This window comes from Rhinoderma darwinii (assembly GCF_050947455.1).
Source record: "Rhinoderma darwinii isolate aRhiDar2 chromosome 3 unlocalized genomic scaffold, aRhiDar2.hap1 SUPER_3_unloc_4, whole genome shotgun sequence".
Taxonomy (NCBI): Eukaryota; Metazoa; Chordata; class Amphibia; order Anura; family Rhinodermatidae; genus Rhinoderma; species Rhinoderma darwinii.
Window position 1 is genome coordinate 286559 of NW_027461747.1, and position 25495 is coordinate 312053.

Sequence of the window (25495 nt, forward strand, 5' to 3'; positions counted from 1 at the left end):
TGTAGTTTCCAAAATGGGGTCACTCTTGGGGGGTTTCCACGGTTTTCATCCCTCCAGTGCATTGCAAACGCGACACGGCACTGAAAACTATTCTAGCAAAATCAGAAATCCAAAATCCAAATGGTGCTCCTTCTCTTCTGAGGCCTGCTGTGGGTCCAAACAGCAGTTTATTATCACATATGGGGTATTTCTTTAATCGTAAGAAATGGCTTTAGATATGTTGGGGTGATTTTTCTACTTTATTCCTTTATTCCTTTTACATTTTTATGTTTTTTTCACAAAAAAAGTAGATTTTCATTTTCACATACTAATTCAAATAAATTTAGCAAAAAAACTGTGGGTTCAAAATGCTAACTATACCCATAGATAAATTCCTTGAGGGGTATAGTTTCCAAAATGGGGTCACTTTTGGGGGGTCTTTACTGTTTTGGTACCACAAGACCTATTCAAACCTGACATGGTGCCTAAAATATATTCTAAAAAAAGGAGGCCCCAAAATCCACTAGGTGCTCCTTTGCTTCTGAGGCCGGTGCTCAAGTCCAGTAGTACACTAGGGCCACATGTGGGATATTTCTAAAAACTGCAGAATCTGGGCAATAAATATTGAGTTGCATTTCTTGGGTAAAACCTTCTGTGGTACAGAAAAAATGTATTACGAATGAATTTTCGAAAAAAAAAAAATGAAATTTGTAAATTTCACCTCTACTTTGCTTTAATTCCTGTGAAACGCCTAAAGGGTTAAAACACTTTCTGAATGCTGTTTTGAATACTTTGAGGGGTGCAGTTTTCAAAATGGCGTGATTTATGGGGACTTTTTAATATATAAGGCCCTCAAAGCCAACTCTGAACTGAACTGGTCACTGAAAAAATAGGCTTTTGAAATTTTCTTGAAAATATGAGAAATTGCTGCTAAAGTTCTAAGCCTTGTAACGTCCTAGAAAAATAAAAGAAGGTTCAAAAAACGATGCCAATCTAAAGTAGTCATATGGGAAATATAAACTAGTAAGTATTTTGTGTGGTATTACTATCTGTCTTACAAGCAGATACATTAAAATTTAGAAAAATGCTAATTTTTGCTAATTTTCTCTAAATCTTGGTGTTTTTTACAAATAAATATTGAATTTATCGATCAAATTTTTTCCCTAACATAAAGTACAATATGTCACGAGAAAACAATCTCAGAATTACTTGGATAGGCAAAAGCATTCCGGAGTTATTGCCACATAAAGTGACACATGTCCAATTTGAAAAATCGGCTCCGTCCTGAAGGCCAAAACAGGCTCAGTCCTGAAGTGGTTAAGGCTCCAGTCTCTTCAGAAGTGTGGGTTCAAATCCCACCGCTGTTGTATGTTTGTTTTTTCCTCTTCTAGGTATCAACTTTATACAGTACGTTATACTGGAATGATCTCGTGTAAAGTTTTTGCATTCTTTTACCTATCACAATATAAATATAATTGGCAGTTCTACATTTCACTCTACAGAACTGACTGACAATGAATCTGTTTATTTAAAAGGACACATAGACTACAATCCAATGACAACACTTATACAAACCACCTGCTACATCCAGCAAACATCTAACTCTTAATAAGATATAATCACTATAAGGCTACATTCACACGAGCGTGACAGATTTAACTGGCCAATCAAAGCGCTCGCCGCCATGGGACCATTCTGATTTGACCCGTGCTAGTGAGTCCTGCCTGGCATCTGTCACTGACAATTGCAATCCTTGTGTAGTCACCGTGTCCTTAACACAGTGACAGTCTAAAGCTGGGACGTGACTGTACGCCCAATTGCAATAAAGCACATGCAATCTGGACGTAAAGTCACACCCATTAAAGGAACAGTGTCATCACAAATAATTTTTTTATATGTTAAAGATGTTAGTGCCTTAATATAAACGTTTATTTTCATTTGTGTGTTTGTGTTTTACTGTTTCTTATTTTTACACTTTTTCTTCCCTATGGGGGCTGCCATTTTTTGTTCCATTTCTGTGTGTGTCGATTAACGACACACACAGACATGGAATACGGCAGCCACAGTCCCATAGGGACTGCGAACGGCTCCCGTCCCATTGACTGCCGTGTACGGCGTCTGTGTGGGAACTGCGCATGCGCCGCTCCCACACAGTCCTATTCGAAATTGGCGCCGTCCGGCGCCATTTTCCTGTGGACCGGAAGTCGCGGCCGGACAGTAATATTACTACTTCCGGTCGCGGCTTCCGGACTTGTGCACATGGAACAGCGGCAGCAAAGGGAGCGGACGGGCCAGAGGGAGCCGCGGCGGCAGGAGCAGGTAAGAGATTTCAATGTATGTTAGTGTTTGTGTGTGTTTACTACTGTATGTAAACCTACTACACTGTGGGTTACCTCAAAAAATGGCGACACACAGTGTAGGAGGTTAAACCTTTCAAACCCCTCGTTTATCCCGGCACTAGCCAGGATAAAGGAGGGGGGAATGCTGAGAGCTCACTAGAGCGAGGGCTTTTAACCCAACGTTGCAATGCTGCAATTTTGGGAACAGCTCCATCTAGTGACCAAAAATGGGTAGTATTATAAATTAGAAATAATTTATAATATTTCCTGGACTCGTGCAAAAAAATAAAAAAAATTTGAACAATGTTTAATCACCCACACACTAAATGTTTAATTTTTTTTTAAAAAACATGTTTTTCTGGCAACACATTCCCTTTAAGATTTACACTCTTTATTACCGTAACATATGGTGTGTGTTCAAGTCCCACTGCAGCCGGGTATTGTATTTTTTCCCTCTCCTATGCTTTCACTTTATATAGTTTGTTATATTGGAATGATCTCATGTAAAGTTTTTACACTACTTTACCTATCACAATATAAATATAATTTACCGTTCTACATTTCACTGTACAAAACTGACTGACAGTGAATCTGTTTATTTACAAGGACACATAGACAACAATCCAATGATGACTTTTATACAAACTCCCAGCTACATCCAGCAAACATCTATAAGATATAATCATTTTCTGTCCAGTCACTCCATGTTCTCCTGGAATAAACTCAACACAACCGCTTATGTTCACTGTGTCCTAATGGTTTCTAAGACACTATTCACACTTAGTCCATATGTGGAGGGTGCACGGATCCCTTGTTGGCTTGCAAGGTGAATGATCACAAATCATGAGTTGCTCCAGCACTTCCCGATATAAAACTTGTATTTATTTATCTTGAAGCCTTTTATAAGCTTAATTTATTTACAAGGACATATACACAACAATCCAATGGCGCATGTATTTCAGTGGGGCCGCTCACAAGGCCGTTGTTTCAACGAACCATGTGAAGGGTCCGTAGAAGAATAGAACATGTCCTAGTTTCTTCCGTTTAAACGGATCCTTCCAGAGACTCAAGTCTATGGTGATCCGTGAATTCGGGACCCGTACGGAGCAACGCGGACGTGAAAAACGGCTGTTTTTCACGTCCGATCTTCCCCACATTCGTCTGACTAAGCCCTTAATAAGATATAATCATTTTCTGTCCAGAGACTCCGTGTTCTACTAGAATAAACACAACACAACAGCTTATGTCCACTGTGTCCTAAAGGTTTCTCAGTCACTATTAGTCCATATGCGGAGGGTGAATGGATACCTTGTTGGATTGCAAGGTAAATTACCATAAATCATGAGTTTCTCCAGCACTTCCTGATATAAAAATTTTATTTATTTATCTTGAAGCCTTTTATAAGCTTAATTTTCCCATTGACACTTGAAAAAAAAGACTCCTGCAGGCAGCATTTAGGTTCCACCGAGATTCGAACTCAGATTGCTGGATTCAAAGTCCAGAGTGCTAACCATTACACCATGGAACCAGTGGGCGATGGAAATTGGACGCACAGAAATGTGTGAATGTCATAGTGGAGTTATTAAGAATACCTGATACTAGTATAAAGCGACCATCAGGTGCTGAGAAGACAGTGGATGGAACAAAGGGCAACGTTTGTGCCATCCAGATCCATTCATCTGATGAATGATGAAGACATGGTTATTAGGCTGATAAGAAAACCTTCACATTCAACTGAAACTAGAGGACCACAATGTGATATATATTTTAGGAGACAGTATTATCTACACCACATGTCCGACAAAGTCATCTGAATGGCTACCATGTAATACTACATTTCCCCTGAAAAAGCTTGCCAAGGGTTTCAGGAGCCGGACCCACAGATAAGCGGCTTTCACACTAAAGGGGTGGTTTTTGATGAGACATCCTTTTCAAAAAGTTCCTACACAAAGTCAACATATGTCAGCATATAGAGCACCTATGGCTTTGTAATACAGAACTATAGAGACGCCATGTGCCATTGTACAGACCCCGAGAACACATTTCTGCTGATACGGCTGAATTTGTGGTCAGCGTCTTCGGACTTATTTCTTTGACAAATAATGTATTTAGAATCCAGAAAAGATAAGAAAGGAAACATTTTGCTGGTAATAGTTAATAGTATCAAAGAAGTTTACTCCACTTTAATTAAATTATTATACATTTTTATTAGACCCGCTATGTAGTGTCTCAACATACTGTTTCCGAAGTCTCATAATCTCATCAAAAAAAGATAAATTCAGTCCAGCGACTCCATGTACTCCTAGATTATCTTCAATGTGGAACATCTACTGAACAATTTCCATGTGGTGGGAAGGATGTTTTCATTTAGAAGATTATATTTTAGTTTGAAGACATGGTCATGGGGCTGAGATTAGCACCTTCACATTCAACAGACTGTAGGGGACCACAATGTGATATAGATGCTATCAGACAGGACTATCTGCACCACATGGCCATCAAAGTCATCTTTGGATTTGGATATGTGCATTACATGTCAAAGCATTGGAGAGAATCTTATTGAGGCTTCCACAGAAAAACAGAGGGATGCTGCATTATGTTCGTATGATTCTCCAAAGGCTTTTGCTGGTAGAGTCATGGAAACAAGAATAGTCAATCACTTCATTTTCTGTTTTTTGACTATGTCCTTCTCCATCTCAAGCTTCTTTCTCCTCTGCTCTGGAATTTCATCAAGGCTGATTCCATGATTACATGCCCTGTTGTGGGTTTAAGGGAATATATGACAATATTAAGCAGACAAAACTAGGCCTGACTTTCTATAGTCCATTAGAAAAAAATACCATTGAACTTTTTGAAATCCTGGCTATCGGTATTAGGAGTTGATTGGCCATAGGCTGCTGGTTATGATTTTTGAAAAACACCAGACTGTTCCCAAGGGCGATATAGACTGTTCACATGTAAAATGTAACATTCAAATTACACATAGGTTTGATTTGACTGATGGCTACCTTCAGTTCAGGTCAACATGGGTAGGGTTGTAATTAAAAGGCCACTGTTTCACAAATCATGTTAATTCATTCAGCTACATACTTCATAATGACCATCCCAATAAGGGAAGATAGACCTACAATGAAGATATTAAAGACCCTTTTACACGGGCCAATGATCTGGCAAACAAGCGTCCATATAAACGCTTGTTCTCGATCATTGCCCTGTGTAAACAGGTTAACGATCAGCCAATTAACAAGCTAACGCTCATCGATCGGCTGATCTGCTAGTTTATAAGGCCGATTAAATGGTCACTGGCTGGCCAGCTCATACTGCCGACATAAAAAAAATGTATGGGGACAAACAATCGTAGTAATGATCATTTGTCCCCATTCATAACCGATCATTGCTCCTTTTAAAAGGAGCAAACGAGCGTCAATCAAGGATTGGTGATAGTTTTCACAACCCACATCTGGCCGACCAAATGGACCCTAAATGGGACATCAGAGGCTCTGACAGAAGGACAATAGCCACAGAGACATACTTACCCTGGCAAAATATCTGGAGGTGTTGGTAAAGGTTTATTAAATCCTTCCTTTCCTACTAACCAAAAAGTATCTTCTATACCTTTTCCCTACAAGCCAACAAAAGGGCAATTATTAAACATGTGAAATGAACATGTATCGGCTAAGTTACCTACAAAACAATTACAATTTACCTTGAGTTCAGTTTTACCCCTCACTTCTGTCTTGTATCCTTCCTGTAATGAGTTCAAGATGTTGACGGTGCTGACGTTCACATGGACACGGTAAGCTGGGATGTGATAAGAGTTAATATGAGCTGACATCACACTTTCATTACATGTTTGATTATGTCAACTATTATGTCATACTGCTGGTGTGTATGTTCATAAATATTTAAAAAGCAAAGAAAATGCTTAAAGGGGTTGTACAGAATTAGGCCGTGTTCACACGGCGCTCAATAAAACTGACGTGTTATCGTGTCAAAAACGTTAACGTTTTTGTAAAGTACTTTTTATGCATTTTCAGGGTGTTTTTTTATGCATTTTGTGCCCACTTTCAGCGCATTTTTTTGTGTGCGTAATTGGGACTACCATTGACTATGGGAATTAGGTGCATTTCCGGCGCGTTTTTGGCGCGTTTTGCACGCATTGTGTGCACTAACAATGCACTTTCAAATTGATGTCAATCATGCTTTTTAGAAACGTTTTTTTTTATGCTCCGAAAAACTCATCGGATATGCGCCATGTGAACTAGGCCATAGAAATTCATAAATGCTTTCCTCCAGAAACAGTGCCACCCTTGTCCATGGGTTGTGTCTGGTATTGCGGTATTGCGGCTTTATTGAAGTGAATAGGGCTAAGCTGCAACATCACACACAACTTTTGGACAGGTATGGCAGTATTTTTTGAAAAAAGCAGCCATGTTTTCTAATCCTGGACAACACCATTTAATTCAGATTTATTATTTGTAATGTACTAAGGATAATAGAATGTTGTAGCATATGAGTATTTAGTAGATTGATTTAGTAGAATTACATGTATCTTTTTAGCATACATGTAGGTTTTGGTTCTGGGGCGAATAAAGTAATAAAGAAAACAATTGTTTTGTCTGTCTTATCTAAAAACAAAGGATCAGCTACTCTTAGGAGAAGTCTTTATGGAAGAACAATCCAAAAACTAACACTCACGAAGCCCGGTGGATTCCATACGGGATGCGGTATTGACAGTATCACCAAAGAGACAATATCGTGGCATTGTAAGCCCAACCACTCCAGCTACACACGGTCCTGGGGGAAAAACATGGTGTAAGATTCCATATAATAGAGAAGACAGCAGAAAGTCACCACTATATTTTTTTCCTTATATAAAGGAGGAAAATGTCTGCAATTGAGTAAGTTCCCCCTCTGGGCCCTGTAGCATCTGCTATGGCTGTTATGGCTATAGTGACGCCCAATATTGTTACATAGTGAATCCCTTCTTACCAGAATGGAGCCCGATGCGTATTCGGACTGGCACTTCAGGCATATGCCTCATTTTAAATGACCCTACAGAGCTTAGGATATCCAGAGACATGTTAGAAATCTCAGCTGCATGACGAGTCCCATTTCTCTTAGGCAGCCCAGATGCCACCATATAGGCATCACCAATGGTCTCCACCTTTTGAGAGAGAGAAAGAGGACAATCTCATAAATATTTCTCTACCATAAACTAAAGAATATAAATGCCTAATTTACAGGATATAAATGGAAAAATTGTGCACCTTGTAGACATCATGAGATCCAATAATGGCATCAAATAATGTGTATAAATCATTGAGAAGGTCCACAACTTCAATAGGATCACTCAGGGATGAGATCGTTGTGAAACCTACAATGTCACTAAAGTAAATAGTGACTTGGTCAAAATGTTCTGGTTCCACAGGGGCACCTGTCTTTAGAGATTCAGCTACAGACCTGAGTGAAAGAATGTACAGAAGAAAAGTATAAATATGGATATTTCATCTAAACTTCACATCATCATACTGAACTATTCTTAGCAATAGCACTTACGGTGGGAGCATCTGAGTGAGAAGTTTGTCTGTCTTCTGCTTCTCAACCTCCAGTTCTTCTGTTCTCTCTCGGATAAGGTCTTCCAAGTTACTAGAGTACTGCTCTAGCATTCGAAGCATTGAGTCGATGATGTTTGTTTTGCGTCCCCGATTTATTGTCTTGAACTGAATGTAGATGAAGGAAAAGTAAGAAGAGAATGTTCATCGATGCATGAAAGCAAGACTAAAGAAGAATATGTCCTAAAGGCCAATGTTCAGCTGGCCATACATTGGGGCTTTCAGACGGCTGTTTTCACTGTTTTATTGATCACTGTTGGACTGTGAAGGTTGTCATTCTGGACGACAACTCCATAAGTTAAAATGACAAATTGCTTGATCTGTGGCCTGGGTTTTTTATTCATGGGATGCAGATCTCTCGTTTAGTATAAACGACTATTCAAAACTGCATCTAACAGCAGAAAAAGTCCAACACGGCAGAACAACTTTCAACAAATGTCCTGATGCTAAAACCGGTTTTACATTATGGATAGCTGTAGTTTGACGTTAGACGGTTATAGACATTTTCGTCGACAGTAATCCACAATGATCTTCCCATAAGCATACATGTTAAGCTTATCTAAATGTTTATATCAAAGTCTATAAAGATGACGGATGATCTATGGCTGATGACGCTCAGCTCATGGAAAACAAAGTGGAGAAGGATCGAAAGCCGAGACAAAGTATTTTTGATTATCAGCAAGCAGATGTCTGTGGACATTTTTAGTCCAGTGAACATATAGTTATCTTATTGGTGCTCAAATATATATCCACTAACTCATTCAGTTTTAGTATAATACCAAGTGATATACATGTAAATAAAATCCTTACCTGATCAAAGATCTGATCTATATTTGGTCTTCGCTCTGGATGCTCACTCCAACACTGTTTCATTAAATGAATACATTCAGGCGGAGCTTGGTCTAGAGATACTGAGGGACGGCAAAGTGGTGGAGGACGGCAAACTTTACGTATTATCTCTGCCATAAAAAGAATAGAATAATGTAGATAAATTGGAAGGAAAGAGTAGGATAAGGGGAGTAGACAGAGGTTAGTGTTCTTACCATCTGCAGAAAGCTCCAACATACAGTAAGGAGTTCCCCGTATAATAACCTCCTGCGTTATAATAGCAAAACTATAAACATCTCCTCTGTAGGAACCTTTCAGACATAACAGTGAGTCACGTAAGAGTTCTGGGGCTGTCCAGAACAGATCTAAAATAATAACAAACTGTATGAAGGGAAGACAATATAAAACATTGGTTTAGTACATGTTGTGAGACACATTCTCATCAAATATCTTACCTTCAGGTTTGGATTCAGCTGGAGTTAATCTTTGAGCTTCTTGCAGTTGATTTATACCATGATCTGTTACTTTAAGGACAAATCTACCATCTACAACACAGTTTCTAGACTTAAGACGCCCATGAGCAATTTCTCGGTGATGAAGGAACTTCAAGCCCTACAACAGAATATAACAGAAACATAAAATTATATGACTGTATAAGGCTTCGTTCACATCTGTGCTAGGGTCCCGTTCCGACGTTCCATCAAAGCTTTCCGTCGGAACGGGACCCCGACTGACACAAACGGAAACCAAAGGTTTCCGTCTCCATCACCATTGACGGATCGGGTGCCAATGGTTTCAGTTTGCCTCAGTTGTGCAGGGTATCCGTCATTTAGAAGGAATCAATAGCGCAGTTGATTTAAATCAATGGTGATGGAAACCATTGGTTTCCGTTTGTGTTAGTCAGGCTCCCGTTCTGACAGAAAGCTCCAATGGAACGTCGGAACTGGACCCTAGTGCAGATGTGAACGAAGCCTTAGACACAGGAACCCCAAGCTTTCTATTTGGTGTAAGAATAGAAGTAACACACACTATAAACTGGGAAATTTATATAGCCTTAATGCTAGAGAAGAACATAGCAGAACTATATACATGGTCGGTAAAGGCAGAATGACTCATTTTGATAATAGTAATGTGATGTAAACAAATAGATCCTATATAATTTGAATATAGAGTTAAGGTGGTAAGTCCAGGTGAAGCTTTTGCACTGAGGTCCAAAGGCATCAAGCTCACCACTCACATTCTTTTGCTATGTCCCCACCTTGATAAGATCAAGAAGAAGTGACGATTTAAACATCCAATCAAGTTTCATATCTTGGTTCTGGATTAGGTCTTCTAGACTTCCACGAGAGCAATGTTCCGATACTACTCCAATGACTCCCATATCATTAAATATACCCAAATAGAGATTCAAATTTTCATGACGCAGTTCACGGAGCTGAAAAAGATAGTGGGAAATAACATTTTGCTTTAATAGTTTTTGGCCGCTGCAGTCATGTAATGATACATCATAATAGACTACTCAACATCATTCTGGATTCTAGATATAGAGCAGCAGGACCCATGGAGGCCAGTGGGGGGTAAACAGAGGAGAATTTGAATGGCAAATATATCAAATAAAATTTTATACAAGGCTTATTAAAAATCCTAGAAAACTCCTTTAAAGGGGTTGTTTTATGAAGACAACTCCTGTCCATACACCTTGCTAGAACTTATGGACATCATAGAAGGGGATTTCTCTCTCTCAGGACCACCCTCTATTAGACAAAACAGAGATCCTATTTGTTATAGCGGCTTCCTTTTTGGCAGACTTGAGCCACCCATGTATTTTTTCAAATGGGCGCCATGTAATATTGCATTTCCCCTGGGTGGCCGTGGCTTCCTCCGATGATAGTGAAGAGAAACAACCCTTTTAAGCTAAGCCACTTAGGTAAAAAAGAAGAAACCATTTATGCCGCTACTTTTATAGATGTCTACTGTCACAGGTAAAGAGAATACATGTACATCTATTCTGGTTGTGATGAGATGGAATCAGAAATCGATACTAATAAATTATGAAGGAAAAAATTAAAAAAATTAAAAGTTATCCAGACAACAGACATATATGGCCCATCCGAAGGATACATCCTAAATATCTGTTAGCCGGGGTCACGTGTACAGCCATTTCTCCTTCACTTCCCCTCCCCTCACTTTGTAGACTACTTCAAGCATTTACATTAGCAGTAAAAATGTTTTGGAGGATTAGATATTTCCTACACAGCAGTTAGTATAATGTAAAGAGGTTCCCCTAACATTGTTTAGAGCACCTGTACTGTACACCCCAATATCTTTATTCTTATATAGGAAAATATGGTGACATGTTTTCTTAAAGATATGTATCATCAAGGTAACCTCTTCTTTAAAAACAGACAGCTGATCGCCACCGACTAGAACACCCGGCCGGGGGAGTTTTTGTTGAGCCATATATGGCATCTAATAAGATCAATGGTTAACCATGTAATGCCACTTTTACTTATAACAGAAGGGTGTCGTGAGTCTTTCCTCTATGACAATATGGACAGGGGTTGTTTTGATGAGAAAATCAATTTAAATAACCAATAAGCCAAATTACAAACCAGTTCATCCATCTATAGAAATTTATGATATTAAAGCTTCAGAAGCATAAGTGGAAGATATTTTTATGTAAGGTAACTTAAATTATAAATGTCCTTGAAGGCGATGAGATAAATTGGACAAACTGATATTATAGAGATATATAAATATTCAAAAATGTTCGTCTCAATTGAGTTTTCATAATGTGAAGTAACAGTACTAGCTTCAAATTTAGAACTTGAAAAGTCAACTGTGCCATCTTTATTAAAGATAGCTCAATATACAGTGCTTCACTATGAGCCCAAAGGACTTGATGGAAATCACACAACAAAAAGATCTGAAGATTAAGTCTTTGGAATTATCATCCCTCTAAAGTCCTCATTCTGGAGTTACACACCACAATATAAAGCTGATCCTAACAAATATAGTACTATATGATGGTTGTAAGAAAATGCTCTAAAAATCATTGACTTTAGATGATCCAGTAGATTACTTATTTACCATACAGAAAACGTTCCTTGTGGCTGGCCTGATATCTCCAAGCTTCTCACCGGGAAATCTTTTCAGAAATACCCAATCCCCCTGAAGAATGGTAACAAAGAAAGCATGTTACTGGAAAATTAGCCACAATTTATGTCGAAAAACAAAAATCATCCAAAGAACATCTTCTGTGGACACAAGTCTTGACATCTTGAAGGAAGGATATTTCCACAAAACATACCAGTGTGTGATCAATACATTGTCATAGATAGAGATGAGCGAACTTATGATAAGTTCGGTTCGGCTAGTTCGCCGAATTTCTTGAAAAAGTTTGATTCGGACCGAACCTGTAATTCAAGAAAGCCCATAAAAATCATGTATGGAGCTCCCGTAATGACGGGTGGCTACATGTGTGCACCCGGCATTACGGCAGCGTTGCTAGGCGACGTCAGTAAATAGTCACTGTCCAGGGTGCTGAAAGAGTTAACTGATCGGCAGTAACTCTTTCAGCACCCTGGACAGTGAATTGCGATCACAATATAGAGCAAACTGTAAAAAAAAAAAAAAGAAAAAGACGTTTGTACTTACCGAGAACTTCCTGCTTCTTCCTCCAGTCCTGTCTCCCGGCCGTTTGCCTTGGTGACGTGTCCCTCTTGACATCCCTGGATGACGTTTCAGCCAATGTGACCGCTGCAGCCAATCACAGTCCAATCACATGCTACAGCAGTCACATGGACTGTCGAGTCATCCAGGGATGTCGGGCTGGATGTCAAGAGAGGGACGCGTCACCGTTGCCTTGGTGACGCATCCCTCTTTCGGCATCCAGACCGACCTCCCTGGATGACGCGGCAGTCCATGTGACCGCTGCAGCCTGGGATTGGCCTATCATTGGCTGCAGCCTGTGATCGGCCTGTGATTGGCTGCAGCGGTCACTTGGTCATCCCGGGAGGTCGGACTGGAGGAAGAAGCACGGAGTTATCGGTAAGTAGGAACTTCTATTTTTTTTTACACGTTGATGTATCTTGTGATCGGAAGTCACTGTCCAGGGTGCTGAAACAGTTACTGCTGATCGCTTAACTCTTTCAGCACCCTGGACAGTGACTATCTCCTGATGTCGCGTACCGGAAAATCAGTGACTCATAAGCCGGGTTCGGTCAAAATGTGTTCGGCCGAACCCGGTGAAGTTCGGATTCGCTGCGAACCGAACTTTTCACGATGTTCGGACCGAAACCGAGTTCGGTTGTCCCGGTTCGCTCATCTCTAGTCATAAACCCTATTAGGGAATTTGGGGTTAAAGGCGGGTCCTCTGTTCTAGATCCTCATCTCTTGGTCAGACTGGAGAGTAGTTACACAAAGTGTCTCTCATCTTGGAAGACCTGTCCTGTCCTGCATTTCCCTTACAGCCCATTGTTTTCATTGGGCACCATGTAATGCTTATTTTCCCCTGTGGTGGTGCTGCAGGGAAACTTAACACATACTGACAGGTTTGCCCACAGTAAACATCTGATCGCTGGGGTCGCAGCAGGGAAACACATTGTGATCTGCTTTTAGTCGAGGGACTCTTCTTTCAAGTAGGGATTGTCCAAACTAGACAAACCCTTTAAAGCTCAAATTCTATAATTTTTTCCCACAAAAGTTAAATTGTCAATTTCATGACAAGTGATTGTGACTTTATATCAAAGCCTTTGAAACTCACTATCAATTGACATAGAGTTTAAATTGAAGATCTATCCAGTCACAGTCATGAGGAACACATTTGACAGGTTCCCTTTACTATTTAGTTGATACCAAGAGCTATATTATTGTGACTGATCTAGAAGTCTTCTTATGAAATCCAATTATTGAGAGGACAAGGTTATAATTGCCCTTCGTCAATGATATTCAAAGGTGGAAATAAACTTTGAAAATTGATATTGGTAAATACGTTTGAGTATATCATGGAAAACAGGGAAACAATAGATCTGTAAAGGATCTGCCAGACACAACTTCTGTGTCGACGCCCATAGGTAATCAGTCTGCACCTGCTTCTATGTCTGTGAGACTGACTCCATCTTCCACCACCCAGGATGGCAGGCTTAGGAGTGGGAGAGCCTATGACAGCCTGGCCAGACGGAGCTAGCTCCCGCCCTCTGTCTGTTTATACCTGCCTTTCCTGTTCCTCCTTTGCTTGTGATTCTTCTCTGTTGGTTTCCTGGCCCTGCTGCAGCTTCTTGAACTACCGATCCTCTGCTTGTGATTGATCTTTTCTTTTCTGCTCTCGGGCTCATTTATGATGAGACTGACAAGACTGCCTTTGCCGAGAGTCAGCTGGTGACCTTACATCAGGGTAAGAGACCTGTTGAGGAGTATTGCTCTGACTTTAGGAAGTGGTGCGTAGCTTCTCGGTGGAATGACCCTGCCTTAAGGTGCCAGTTTAGATTGGGTCTGTCGAACGCCCTGAAAGACCTGCTAGTTAGCTATCCCTCTTCTGACTCCCTAAATCAGGTTATGGCTTTAGCGGTACGACTTGACCGACGTCTCAGGGAACGACGACTTGAACGTGTTTGTGTTTTCTCCTCTGACTCCCCCATGATGCCTCCCAAGGTTCCGTTGCTTCGTTCTTCCATGGAAGACTCGGAGGTACCTATGCAACTCGGGACCTCCGTGTCCCCCCAACAACGTAGAGAGTTCCGCAGGAAGAATGGTCTCTGCTTCTACTGTGGGGATGACAAGCATCAAGTGAACAACTGTCCTAGGCGTAAGAATAAGCAGCCGGAAGAACTTCCGCGCCTAAGTTACCATCGGGGAGGTCACTTGGGCGCACAGGTATTTCCCGTAAATATGAAACGTAATAAAATCTTGCTTCCCTTTCAGGTCTCTTTTGGTGGTAGGTCTGCTACCGGCAGTGCCTTCGTGGATTCAGGGTCTTCTGCTAATATTATGTCTGTGGAATTTGCTATGTCTCTAGCTATGCCATTGATTGATTTGCCTAAACCTGTCCCGGTAGTGGGTATCGACTCCATTCCTCTTGCTAATGGTTATTTTACACAGCATACCCCTGTTTTTGAACTCCTTGTGGGCTCCATGCATTTGGAGCAGTGCTCTGTACTGGTGATGCAGGGATTATCATCCGATTTGGTTTTAGGCCTTCCCTGGTTGCAGTTGCATAATCCCACTTTTGACTGGAATACTGGGGATCTTACCAAATGGGGTAATGAATGCATGACGTCATGTTTTCCAGTTAATTCTATTTCTCTCCCTGAGGAGGTGAACACTCTACCTGAGTTTGTTCAGGACTTCGCTGATGTTTTCTCTAAAGAGGCCTCCGAAGTGTTACCACCTCATAGAGAATATGATAGCGCAATTGATTTGGTACCAGGAGCTAAGCTCCCTAAGGGTAGGATATTTAATCTCTCTTGTCCCGAACGTGAAGCCATGAGAGAGTATATCCAGGAATACCTGGCCAAGGGTTACATTCGCCCCTCTACTTCTCCAGTGGGTGCTGTCTTCTTCTTCGTAGGGAAGAAGGATGGTGGTCTTAGGCCATGCATTGACTACCGAAACTTGAATAAGGTCACTGTAAGGAACCAGTATCCCCTTCCTTTGATTCCTGATCTCTTCAATCAGGTTCAGGGGGCCCAATGGTTCTCTAAGTTTGATCTACGGGGGGCTTATAACCTTATCCGCATCAAAGAGGGGGATGAGTAGAAGACTGCGTTTAACACGCCCGAAGGTCATTTCGAATACCTCGTCATGCCCTTTGGGTTGTGTAATGCTCCCGCGGTCTTCCAGAATTTCATAAATGAGGTTTTAAGAGACTACCTGGGGGTGTTTCTTGTAGTGTACCTTGATGACATACTTGTGTTTTCCAAGGACTGGTCCTCCCACATTGAGCATGTCAGGAAGGTGCTCCAGGCCCTTCAGGAAAACAAACTGTTTGATAAGACCGAAAAATGTGTGTTTGGGGTGCAGGAGATACCATTTTTGGGTCAAATCCTCACTCCTCATGAATTCCGCATGGACCCCGCCAATGTCCAGGCTGTGGCGGAATGCGTCCAACCTGCCTCCCTGAAGGCGTTACAGTGCTTCCTGGGGTTCGCTAATTATTACAGGAGATTTATTGCTAACTTCTCGGTCATCGCTAAGCCCCTTACGGATCTCACTCGCAAAGGTGCTGATCTCCTCCACTGGCCTCCTAAGGCTGTCCAGGCTTTTGAGGTCCTTAAGAAGTGCTTTATCTCGGCCCCAGTGCTGGTTCAGCCCAACCAAATGGAGCCATTTATCGTGGAGGTTGACGCGTCCGAGGTGGGAGTGGGGGCTGTCTTGTCCCAGGGTACCAGGTCCCTCACCCATCTCCGCCCCTGTGCCTACTTCTCCAGGAAGTTTTCGCCCACTGAGTAACTATGATATTGGCAACCGCAAACTCTTAGCCATTAAATGGGCATTTGAAGAGTGGCGCCACTTCCTGGAGGGGGCTAGGCACCAGGTTACGGTCCTTACCGACCACAAGAATCTGGTTTTCCTAGAATCTGCCAGGAGGCTAAACCCGAGACAAGCTCGATGGGCGTTATTTTTTACCAGATTCAACTTTTTGGTCACCTATAGGGCTGGGTCTAAAAATATTAAGGCTGATGCACTGTCGCGTAGCTTCATGGCCAGCCCTCCTTCGGAGGAAGATCCTGCTTGTGTTTTGCCTCCAGGTATAATCATTTCCTCTATTGATTCTGATTTAGTCTCTGAAATTGCGGCTGATCAAGGTTCAGCTCCCGGGAACCTTCCTGAGAACAAGCTGTTTGTTCCCCATCAATTCCGGCTAAGGGTACTTAGGGAAAATCATGACTCTGCACTATCTGGCCATCCAGGCATCCTGGGTACCAAGCACCTCATTTCCAGAAACTATTGGTGGCCTGGGTTGCTCAAAGACTTTAAGGCCTACGTCGCTGCTTGTGAAGTTTGTGCTAGGTCCAAGACTCCCAGGTCCCGACCAGCGGGCTTACTGTGTTCTTTGCCCGTTCCCCAGAGACCTTGGACCCATATCTCCATGGATTTCATCACCGATTTGCCTCCGTCTCAAGGCAAGTCGGTGGTGTGGGTTGTAGTAGACCACTTCAGTAAGATGTGCCACTTTGTGCCCCTCAAGAAACTACCCAATGCTAAGACGTTAGCTACCTTGTTTGTCAAACACATCCTGCATCTCCATGGGGTCCCTGTCAATATTGTTTCTGACAGAGGGGTACAATTTGTTTCATTGTTTTGGAGAGCCTTCTGTAAAAAGTTGGAGATTGATCTGTCCTTCTCCTCTGCCCTCCATCCTGAAACTAATGGCCAAACTGAGAGGACTAATCAGTCTCTAGAACAATAATTAAGGTGTTTTATCTCTGACTGTCAATATGATTGGGTCTCATTCATTCTCCTCGCCGAATTTTCCCTTAATAACCGGGTCAGTAACTCGTCAGGGGTCTCCCCCTTTTTCTGTAATTTTGGGTTTAATCCACGGTTCTCCTCCGTTTCACCTGGTAGTTCCAACAATCCCGAGGTAGATGTCGTTCATCGGAAACTGTGCACAGTCTGGGCTCAGGTTCAGAAGAACCTAGAGGAGTCCCAGAGCATACAAAAGACTCAGGCAGATAGAAGACGTTCTGCTAACCCCTTGTTTGTGGTCGGGGATCTGGTGTGGCTATCATCAAAAAATTTGCGCCTTAAAGTCCCGTCCAAGAAGTTTGCTCCCCGGTTTATAGGGCCATACAAGGTAATTGAAGTCCTTAACCCTGTCTCCTTCCGACTGGAGTTGCCCCCGTCTTTTCGAGTACACAACGTGTTTCATGCCTCCCTCCTTAAACACTGCTCCCCGTCCTTGGCTCCCTCGAGGAATCCTCCGGTCCCTGTTCTCACCCCTGAGGGGGTAGAATTCGAGGTGGCTAAGATTGTGGACAGCAGGATGGTCCAAGGCTCCCTCCAGTACCTGGTCCATTGGAGGGGATACGGGCCTGAGGAGAGGACTTGGGTACCCGCCCGGGATGTTCACGCTGGGGTATTGCCCAGGAGGTTCCACCTTCGTTTCCCCAATAAACCAGGTCCTCCTAGAAAGGGTCCCCATAGAAGGGGGGGTACTGTAAAGGATCTGCCAGACACAACTTCTGTGTCGACGCCCATAGGTAATCAGTCTGCACCTGCTTCTATGTCTGTGAGACTGACTCCATCTTCCACCACCCAGGATGGCAGGCTTAGGAGTGGGAGAGCCTATCACAGCCTGGCCAGACGGAGCTAGCTCCCGCCCTCTGTCTATTTATACGTGCCTTTCCTGTTCCTCCTTTGCTTGTGATTCTTCTCTGTTGGTTTCCTGGCCCTGCTGCAGCTTCTTGAACTACTGATCCTCTGCTTGTGATTGACCTTGGCTTTTCTGACCATTCTTCTGCTCTGCGTTTTTGTACCTCGCTCATCTCCTGGTTTTACTCGGCTCGTTCACCTCGCTTGTTGCTCACGGTGTTCCCGTGGGCAACTTCCCCATTTCCCTGCCTTCTTTGTACCCTTGTCTGTTTGTCTGTCGTGCACCTATTGAGTGTAGGGACCGTCGCCCAGTTGTACCCCGTCGCCTAGGGCGGGTCGTTGCAAGTAGGCAGGGACTGAGTGGCGGGTAGATTAGGGCTCACTTGTCTGTTTCCCTACCCCTACATTACAAGATCATTGACAAAACCAAGCCTAACTTTTGACTTAAAACACAACTTGTGCTTTATAATATCAGAAGACCTTGTTCAATACGAAGCATGAAGTGCCAAATAGATTCTTTCATTCATAGGGAGAGCAAAATGCAAAGTAATGCTCTTAGTGTAGAGCCCACTATAATGGCCAATGCTCACCTCATAGACTGCCACGCTTGTGGTATATGGAGTAGCAGCTGACACACTTTTCCCAGATATGGAATGACGTGGGGTCCTTATTTCACTGACACTTTTTCCCAGTATGCTGGACCTGCTATCATCACCCAATTTCTGTGAAAAGACAGCTCGAGATTAAGATTTTGTAGGGTCTTTATACCTTTCCTCCCCTAACTATCCAGTTCTTACCTTTTTGCTCTGGGTGTAGATAAAAACTAAGTCATCTGTGGTAAGAATCATTTTATTAGGACCTTTTATGAGTTTGGTATGCTGAATTCTTCTCCTGCACAGAGAGAAAAAATGGTGTTAATCAAATGCTACACAGTGAGATTGTTCATCTGAAGTCAATATGGCACCACCATTCTCCAGTGGAAGCAGATGACGTTGCTGCAATGGCAAGAATAGCCTATAGGTAATCCCAGCTATGATATTGGGTAGCATTGAGGTATGATATCTTTATGTGCAGACATTTCAACCCAACAGGCACTTATAAAGGGGCTGTCTCAATACAAAAACCCAAGTAAACCACCTCAACTGCAACCCCATCCGTTAGCTGTTATTGCTAAAATAAAGTTAGATAGCCATATATTATAAAAAAAAAAAAGGGTGCCCCTGGAAGACCTGGCACAACCATCTATAATATGGTTCCCATTTATTTGAATGGGTGCCATGCAATATTACACTTCGCAGCTGCTTCATAGGAAATAATGTATAACATGGAGCCCATTCAAATTAATGGCGGACCATGTAATACAGAGTGGGAGCTGCTCTATTTTAGAGGGTCTCTACTCTGTCTAAAAGAGGTCTCAAGCAAGGGACTTCTTTGTATTATATCAATGTGCCCTAATAGACTATATACACAGGGGTTGTAGTCCTGAGACAACCGGTTACTCTAGTCATTTAGCCTTAGTCATCCACAGTAATAATGTCTCTGGAAATATCTTAGCTGGTTTACTTTAGTCAGGGTACAATAAATGTGGCCAACATTAAATCTTGGCCGCGCAGTTATGTCTCTTTACTCAGACTTGGACTGGCGTGTATCTTTATTGAATTGGGGAGAGGGAAATAAGCTCTTGCCAGGGGGACAAAGGATCGGCATGTTGAAATCCAACATGCCATTTCCTTCTTTCCTTCGACATCTGCCAACGAAGGAGGGTCGGGTGCCCCATACACATTAGAATTTTGGCGAGATCGGCTGAGTTTTGTCTAATGTGTATAAGAATCTTTATTTTCATGCAGTTGTTATTTCCCTCCCGTAAATACTCTCCACAGATAAGATCAAATAATTTGCTGATCAAGGTGTGACAGTGAGTACAGAAGGGGAAGGCAGCACAAAGAGACTTTCATGCTTCTAATTCCAAAATACCCCACCCCCAAAACCACCCCTTAAAGTCTTTACCATGTAAATCACTAGTGTTACTATCAATTGTGACTGAAAATGTTAACAACATTCCAACATAGTCTATTCACTCTGATCCACCTATAGACACAAAAACGAAACAGTGACAAACAGGAGGTCTTACCTTATGTAGTAAGCAAGCGAAGCTCCTGTAAGCAAAAAGCTTGTGATGAGAATGAAGATCAGAATAACAAATGCAGGATCCACACCTGTAAATAAAAATCAGGACTCATGAACCCTCAGGACAACTATGCATTAATGCACACAATCCAGAAAGAGCTCTGATTGTTAATCCACTGAGTGAAAAAAGTATCAGATATTTTCATGGTCGCTAGTCAGCTCTTTTGATGTTTGACAAAAGTCATTTGAGAATCTAGTGTGGGGTAAAGTAAAGATTTGATTGTAGGGTCACCAGAGTACCACAGGATCCAGGCTTTGACAGAATAATAGGCCCCAAATAAAATAGTTAATACAAAACTTAAAGTTAAAAGCTATCTCTGGAGCCAATCGCTAGGTTCTTTTTCTTAGCTAAAGGGTTTGCAAATGTAGCAGTGGTCCCCAGGCTCAGGCACATGAGGGGACCTAAAGGTGCCTTTTCCACACAAGCAGAAACCTGTATTATAAATGACAAATGGTAGGTGGGAGGACCTGTTACAGATTTTACATTGAGGCCCAGGAGCTTCAATTTATTCCTCTGATATAACCTAATAGACCTTATTGAAATGTCCTAATAACAATTGAATAACTAAGTCTCTAAATAATTTCTAAATATTTTTAGAAATGGAATAATTTACATTTTTAAAAATAATCATTTAACGCATAAAATATGTGCAAAAATGTCCCCAATTGTATAAAATGTCTCTTGTTGTATAGGTCTTTGTACCTACTGGGCGCTAAAAGGGCTAGTGTACATTCAGAAAACTTTCGATATGTCACAGAGACATATCAGTAGTTTGGACCGGTTCGGTTCCGGGTGCTGCTACGCACCTTCAGGTGTGATCAGCGCTCAACGTCTATGTGAGCCATCTTCAGCCCATCAAGGAGCACCGATCACAGCTGAAGATGCTTCTGCCCCTCAAGGGGCAGATAAGGGGCAAACTTCTGATACTGTACATCTCTATGACATATTAAAGTATGCTGAAAGAGCATTTACTCTTTAAGGAAATAATAACCTATGAAGTTAGCCATCAGTAGTAAGTTACACAATGGCATACCTCCAATGCAGATTGAGCTCCGGTCAAACCAACAGTCAGAGTCAGTGCCAGGATGATAATGGTATGGAAAATGAATTTTCCTCAAGTAATGTAGGTCTCCGGTAGCTGTATTAATAGTGTATACAGGGGTGAGTATCCTGCTATCTCCATCTGTATCCAGGATGACATATGGTGTCTGAGAGTCCCCATCTTCATCCAAGTTTAGCGGGTAGCCAAATCCTTCCACCTGTAGGTTCCCAACATGTCTTGCAATGGATGTAGCTGTCACTTTCTGTCCTGCTCGATAAGTCCTTTCAATGACTCTGGCCATAAGGTAAACAGAGTTGTAGATGGTTGCAAAGAGTGGTGACACCTAGATGTAGGCAGACATCATGGACATAAATTAATATATCTCAACCTTGTAAGGTGATATGGTGGAATTAGAACAAATTAGTACTATTGAATAACATTGAAACAAATATGAAATTATCTCTCTCTTATAAAGACAAGTACTGATTACCTCCATTGGATCGATATCTCGTGGAACTTCATCATTGGCCTTTGCATCTTGGAAAGTATCATAAAAGTTGCCATGCTGAGATGTGATGGTGACAGTAAGGACAGCATCGTATGCACGTCGTAGTTTAGTATTGTTGGTAAAGACAGGAAAAGGGCGGTCATATGGAAGACTGTACAAAAGAGTGTCATAGGGAATAAAAACTGTTGTACCATCTGTCATGCGAAGTTCATGAGCTATTTCTAGAAGATGACGTTGATGCTCTCCACCAATCAAGACGGAGTGCATGCACATGACCACCACTGCAGAAGATGAAATAAATGATGTACTAGTTATATAAATTGCCTGTTTTAGCCATTTTTTGTGTTTTACTCTCCTATAATAGCAGGACACCAACATATACCAAAGGCTTGTGCCCCGCAATATATTTAGTAATATTAGAAGGTGAATTAAAGGAGTGGTAAACCAAAAGGAGAAGAAAGGGAAATTAAAACAGAAAACATACCTACATACAGTATATATCAAGAAAATAAAACAACTCACCTCTCACTCTGCGCCGTCTTTTTACCCTCTTTAATGCTTCCCTTGCCCCATTTGCCCCCTCTTCCATGGTAACTACTGGTCCGACTGGAAGGCCCCAGTTACGTAGAGCATCAGCTAGCTCCTTGCCAGCTCCAACCCAATGCTCTTGTGGGGCCATTATAACAGCTACACCAGCCCAGTGAAAGAAACTTAACACAGAATAAATAATGTGAACTGGATGTGGAAGGGGGGTCAGAACTCCAAGGCAAGACCAAGACAGCATTGGTTTGTTCCAACCTTTCGCAAGTAGGCTTGCAGCAGAACAATAGGCAGGGTTGGCTGGTCCAACAAAAGCAGCTACTGAATGTTCCATAAGAGAAAAGGCTGCAAATGCACGGGGTGCAGAACATCCTTGGGTCAATAAGACTTGGTCAAACCAAATACCAGATGCAAGTCTATGGTCTGAGTTTAAGTCAGAAATTGCCAGGCGAGCTGCCACATTTGGGAGAGCCTTTGCTATCAATGGGTCACATGTCCAAGGACCCACTAAGCCAATTCGAAAGGTGGCTGCCAAATTTGTGTTTGGTAAGATGAATAAAATGAGAAAATATAACACATTTGAAGATGATAGTGTCCACCTTGGATGGTTTGAAAGGAAAAGTAAAGATATTGGATGAGGCATGATGTCAGCACAATTTCAAAGAAGGGTGGAAGTCATCATGAATGTAGTCTTGTAAATTCTTGGCTATTTGCGTCAGAATTTTGGAGATGAGAGAACAGCAAGGAAAGATTAAAGTGAAAAGACATATAAATTACAGGTTTTAGGACATTGTAATATAAATATTTGAGGATTAGCAGTCATGGCCCTATAAACGAATACTTGATGCCTAGATCCGAGGATTTTCCCTTCAAAGGCTACAGAGAGGTCAAGTAGGATTTGTCCAACCTTATCATAATCACATCTGATTTGTGACAACAGTAGAATCATGGATTACCACTTTTCTAGTATTTATGGATAGTAAATACAGAACCCTTTCTTGAAACACATGGTTCAGCAAACAAAAACTCTAAATGACTATTATATAACAAATTATTATTCCATTATGGGACATATAAGCTTGATCTTTTAGGATATTTTCTCTTATATATATAGTCACTATTAAATTATAGTCATTTATTCTAAATAATTATGAAAAAAAAATGCAATTTTACTAAAAAGATTCTTTACCTTAAAAAATCTACCAAAAACATTTTCATTATGTTAGATTGAACGTCTGTGTCATAAACACTAACCTGGACATCCTTGGTTTTGATTTGAATCATTGACATGGTTGATTTTCCTAGTTGTTTGGAATGCTGAAGATTCCTAGAGATCCAAAGATCCGTGTAGCGACAAGAAGATGGAGAGAGTCGGAGAGACACCTAATCCTGATCTTTAATCTGCTTTTTTTTTCCTTACCCTATCTTCTACTTATAGGACAGTTCTTTTTCTTCTCTCTCCTCCTTCTAATCTCTCCTCCTTCTCTATCTACTGTCACATTCTCTAGTTCTTCTACTTATTTGTTCGATTGTCTGCTATCTTTCGATACATTTAGACTTTATTGTCTACATCATCTGCTGACATCTTATTGTTTGTCTTTCTAATCTCAGTCCCTAATGTGACTTCAAAAACGAGAATTGTTTTCCTGTAAAGTACCAGCTCTCAATCATTTAAAAATATTTTTCCACTGACTATCGGTCCAATATCTGTGAAAGGTCCTCTTTGGCTGATATTCTTGCTTTTCTTCATAGTCGAATGTCAGGGCTCTTTCTCCACCTGTCACACTAACCCCCTCTGTACCAATTCTCTCAGAACTCATTAAGCTGATTAGCCAAAGCACTGTTGAAGGGGGGTAAAGATTAGGTCACCTCTTACTGTGTGCTAGAATAGCGTCCACCCTCAGAGGTCTGTAGGTTTTTATTCTAGAGAGGAGGCGTGAGCGATAGCTGTGTACTTTATACTATAAAGAGGAGAGTGAGAGTTAGGCGTACATATTTTTGCGGGGGGAGAGCTGATAAAACCATATAAAGTAGAATGACAAATAATTGTGTATATTGATGAGAAAAAGAAAGTGACATACAATTGTGTACGGAGTTACAACACAATTCTCTCAACCCCTTACAGCTCAACAATTTAGTCTCCTGACTCTTATATAAGCATTAGAATGACGTACCCAGTCTCCATTGGTAGGAAATATATGGCCTCATATACCACCTATCCAGGGATGTAGATGTAGGGCAGTCGTACACAACTTGTGCCCCGAATGGCGGCTTTGAGCCATAAATTCACAGACGTGTCCTTTGGCAGCCACATCCTATACCTTATTGATGGCACCATTATTGGAGGTATATTGTGTCTGGCGCATTATTGTACTGTGGGGCTGTATGAGTTCTATTTTATGCAGTGTATTAGAGCACTGCAGGGAAAACTGTTACTGTGTTATGTCTTGTGTAGATCATGACCATCGGTTTTATCCAGAATGCTTCTATTCCATCTGAGATATTTATTGCATATCCACAAGATATTCCATAAATGTCTGATCGGTTCAGCACAGAGAAGAGACAAGCTAGAGAGGTGGCTGAGCATGTGCGACTTTCTCCTTTGTAGTTTATATGAGTTATGACATGCCCAGAATGCATGTGCAAATATGGCAAGAAGAAAAATCCCATGATCAACTTCCCAACTCCACTATATAGTGCTCAAACCAAATAGAAAGGTATTGCTTACAATAACTATACTCCATGAATACTCATAAGTGCAGAACAATATATCATCTACCCTAAACTGCATACATGTCCTACAATCTGCTTCTAAGATGAGACACGTGGGAGATTTAGAAGACTATGCAAGTTGTGAAGTCAATCAGACCTCGGTTACCTCATATGCAGCCAATCTTGAACACACAGTGGTTTTAACCACTTCCAGCCGCAGCCATTTTTCAGATTTTCATTTTAGTTTTTTCCTCCCTACCTTCCAAAAGCCATAACTTTTTTACTTTTCAGTCGATATAGTCCTATGAGGGCTTGATTTTTGCGGGACGAGTTGTAGTTTTTCATAGCACCATTTATTGTGCCATATAATTTACTAAGAAACAGGGAAAAAATTATTTGTGGGGTAGAAAATGAAAAAAACAGCTATTC

The 25495-nt window shown here is 41.5% G+C and overlaps 1 protein-coding gene and 1 non-coding gene across 2 annotated transcripts; both read right to left on the reverse strand.

Annotated features, from left to right (window-relative positions):
* Positions 1-3774: 3774 nt before the first annotated feature.
* Positions 3775-3846, reverse strand: TRNAQ-UUG (transfer RNA glutamine (anticodon UUG)). Its single transcript has one exon. It is a non-coding gene; the product is annotated as a tRNA-Gln (tRNA).
* Positions 3847-4500: 654 nt separating this feature from the next.
* Positions 4501-24134, reverse strand: LOC142683518 (retinal guanylyl cyclase 2-like). The gene is made up of 19 exons (XM_075847398.1): positions 23609-24134; positions 22337-23060; positions 21797-22095; positions 21298-21649; positions 20208-20292; positions 18874-18967; positions 18667-18798; positions 11852-11932; positions 10020-10196; positions 9217-9373; positions 8977-9126; positions 8744-8892; positions 7878-8041; positions 7589-7781; positions 7311-7485; positions 7017-7115; positions 6025-6119; positions 5855-5940; positions 4501-5074 (listed from the first exon to the last, which is right to left on the reverse strand). The coding sequence occupies exons 2-19, from the start codon at positions 22995-22997 to the stop codon at positions 4975-4977; spliced, it is 3249 nt and encodes a 1082-aa protein (XP_075703513.1). The 5' UTR covers positions 22998-23060; positions 23609-24134; the 3' UTR covers positions 4501-4974.
* Positions 24135-25495: the final 1361 nt, after the last annotated feature.

Coding starts and splice junctions, on each gene's coding strand:
- LOC142683518 (XM_075847398.1), bottom strand. CDS start 22,997: ATGCCTCATCCAATATCTTTACTTTTCCTTTCAAACCATCCAAGGTGG. Junction 7,782..7,877: donor CTCACTCAGATGCTCCCACC/GTAAGTGCTATT, acceptor TCTTTCACTCAG/GTCTGTAGCTGAATCTCTAA. Junction 7,486..7,588: donor GATCTCATGATGTCTACAAG/GTGCACAATTTT, acceptor CTCTCTCAAAAG/GTGGAGACCATTGGTGATGC.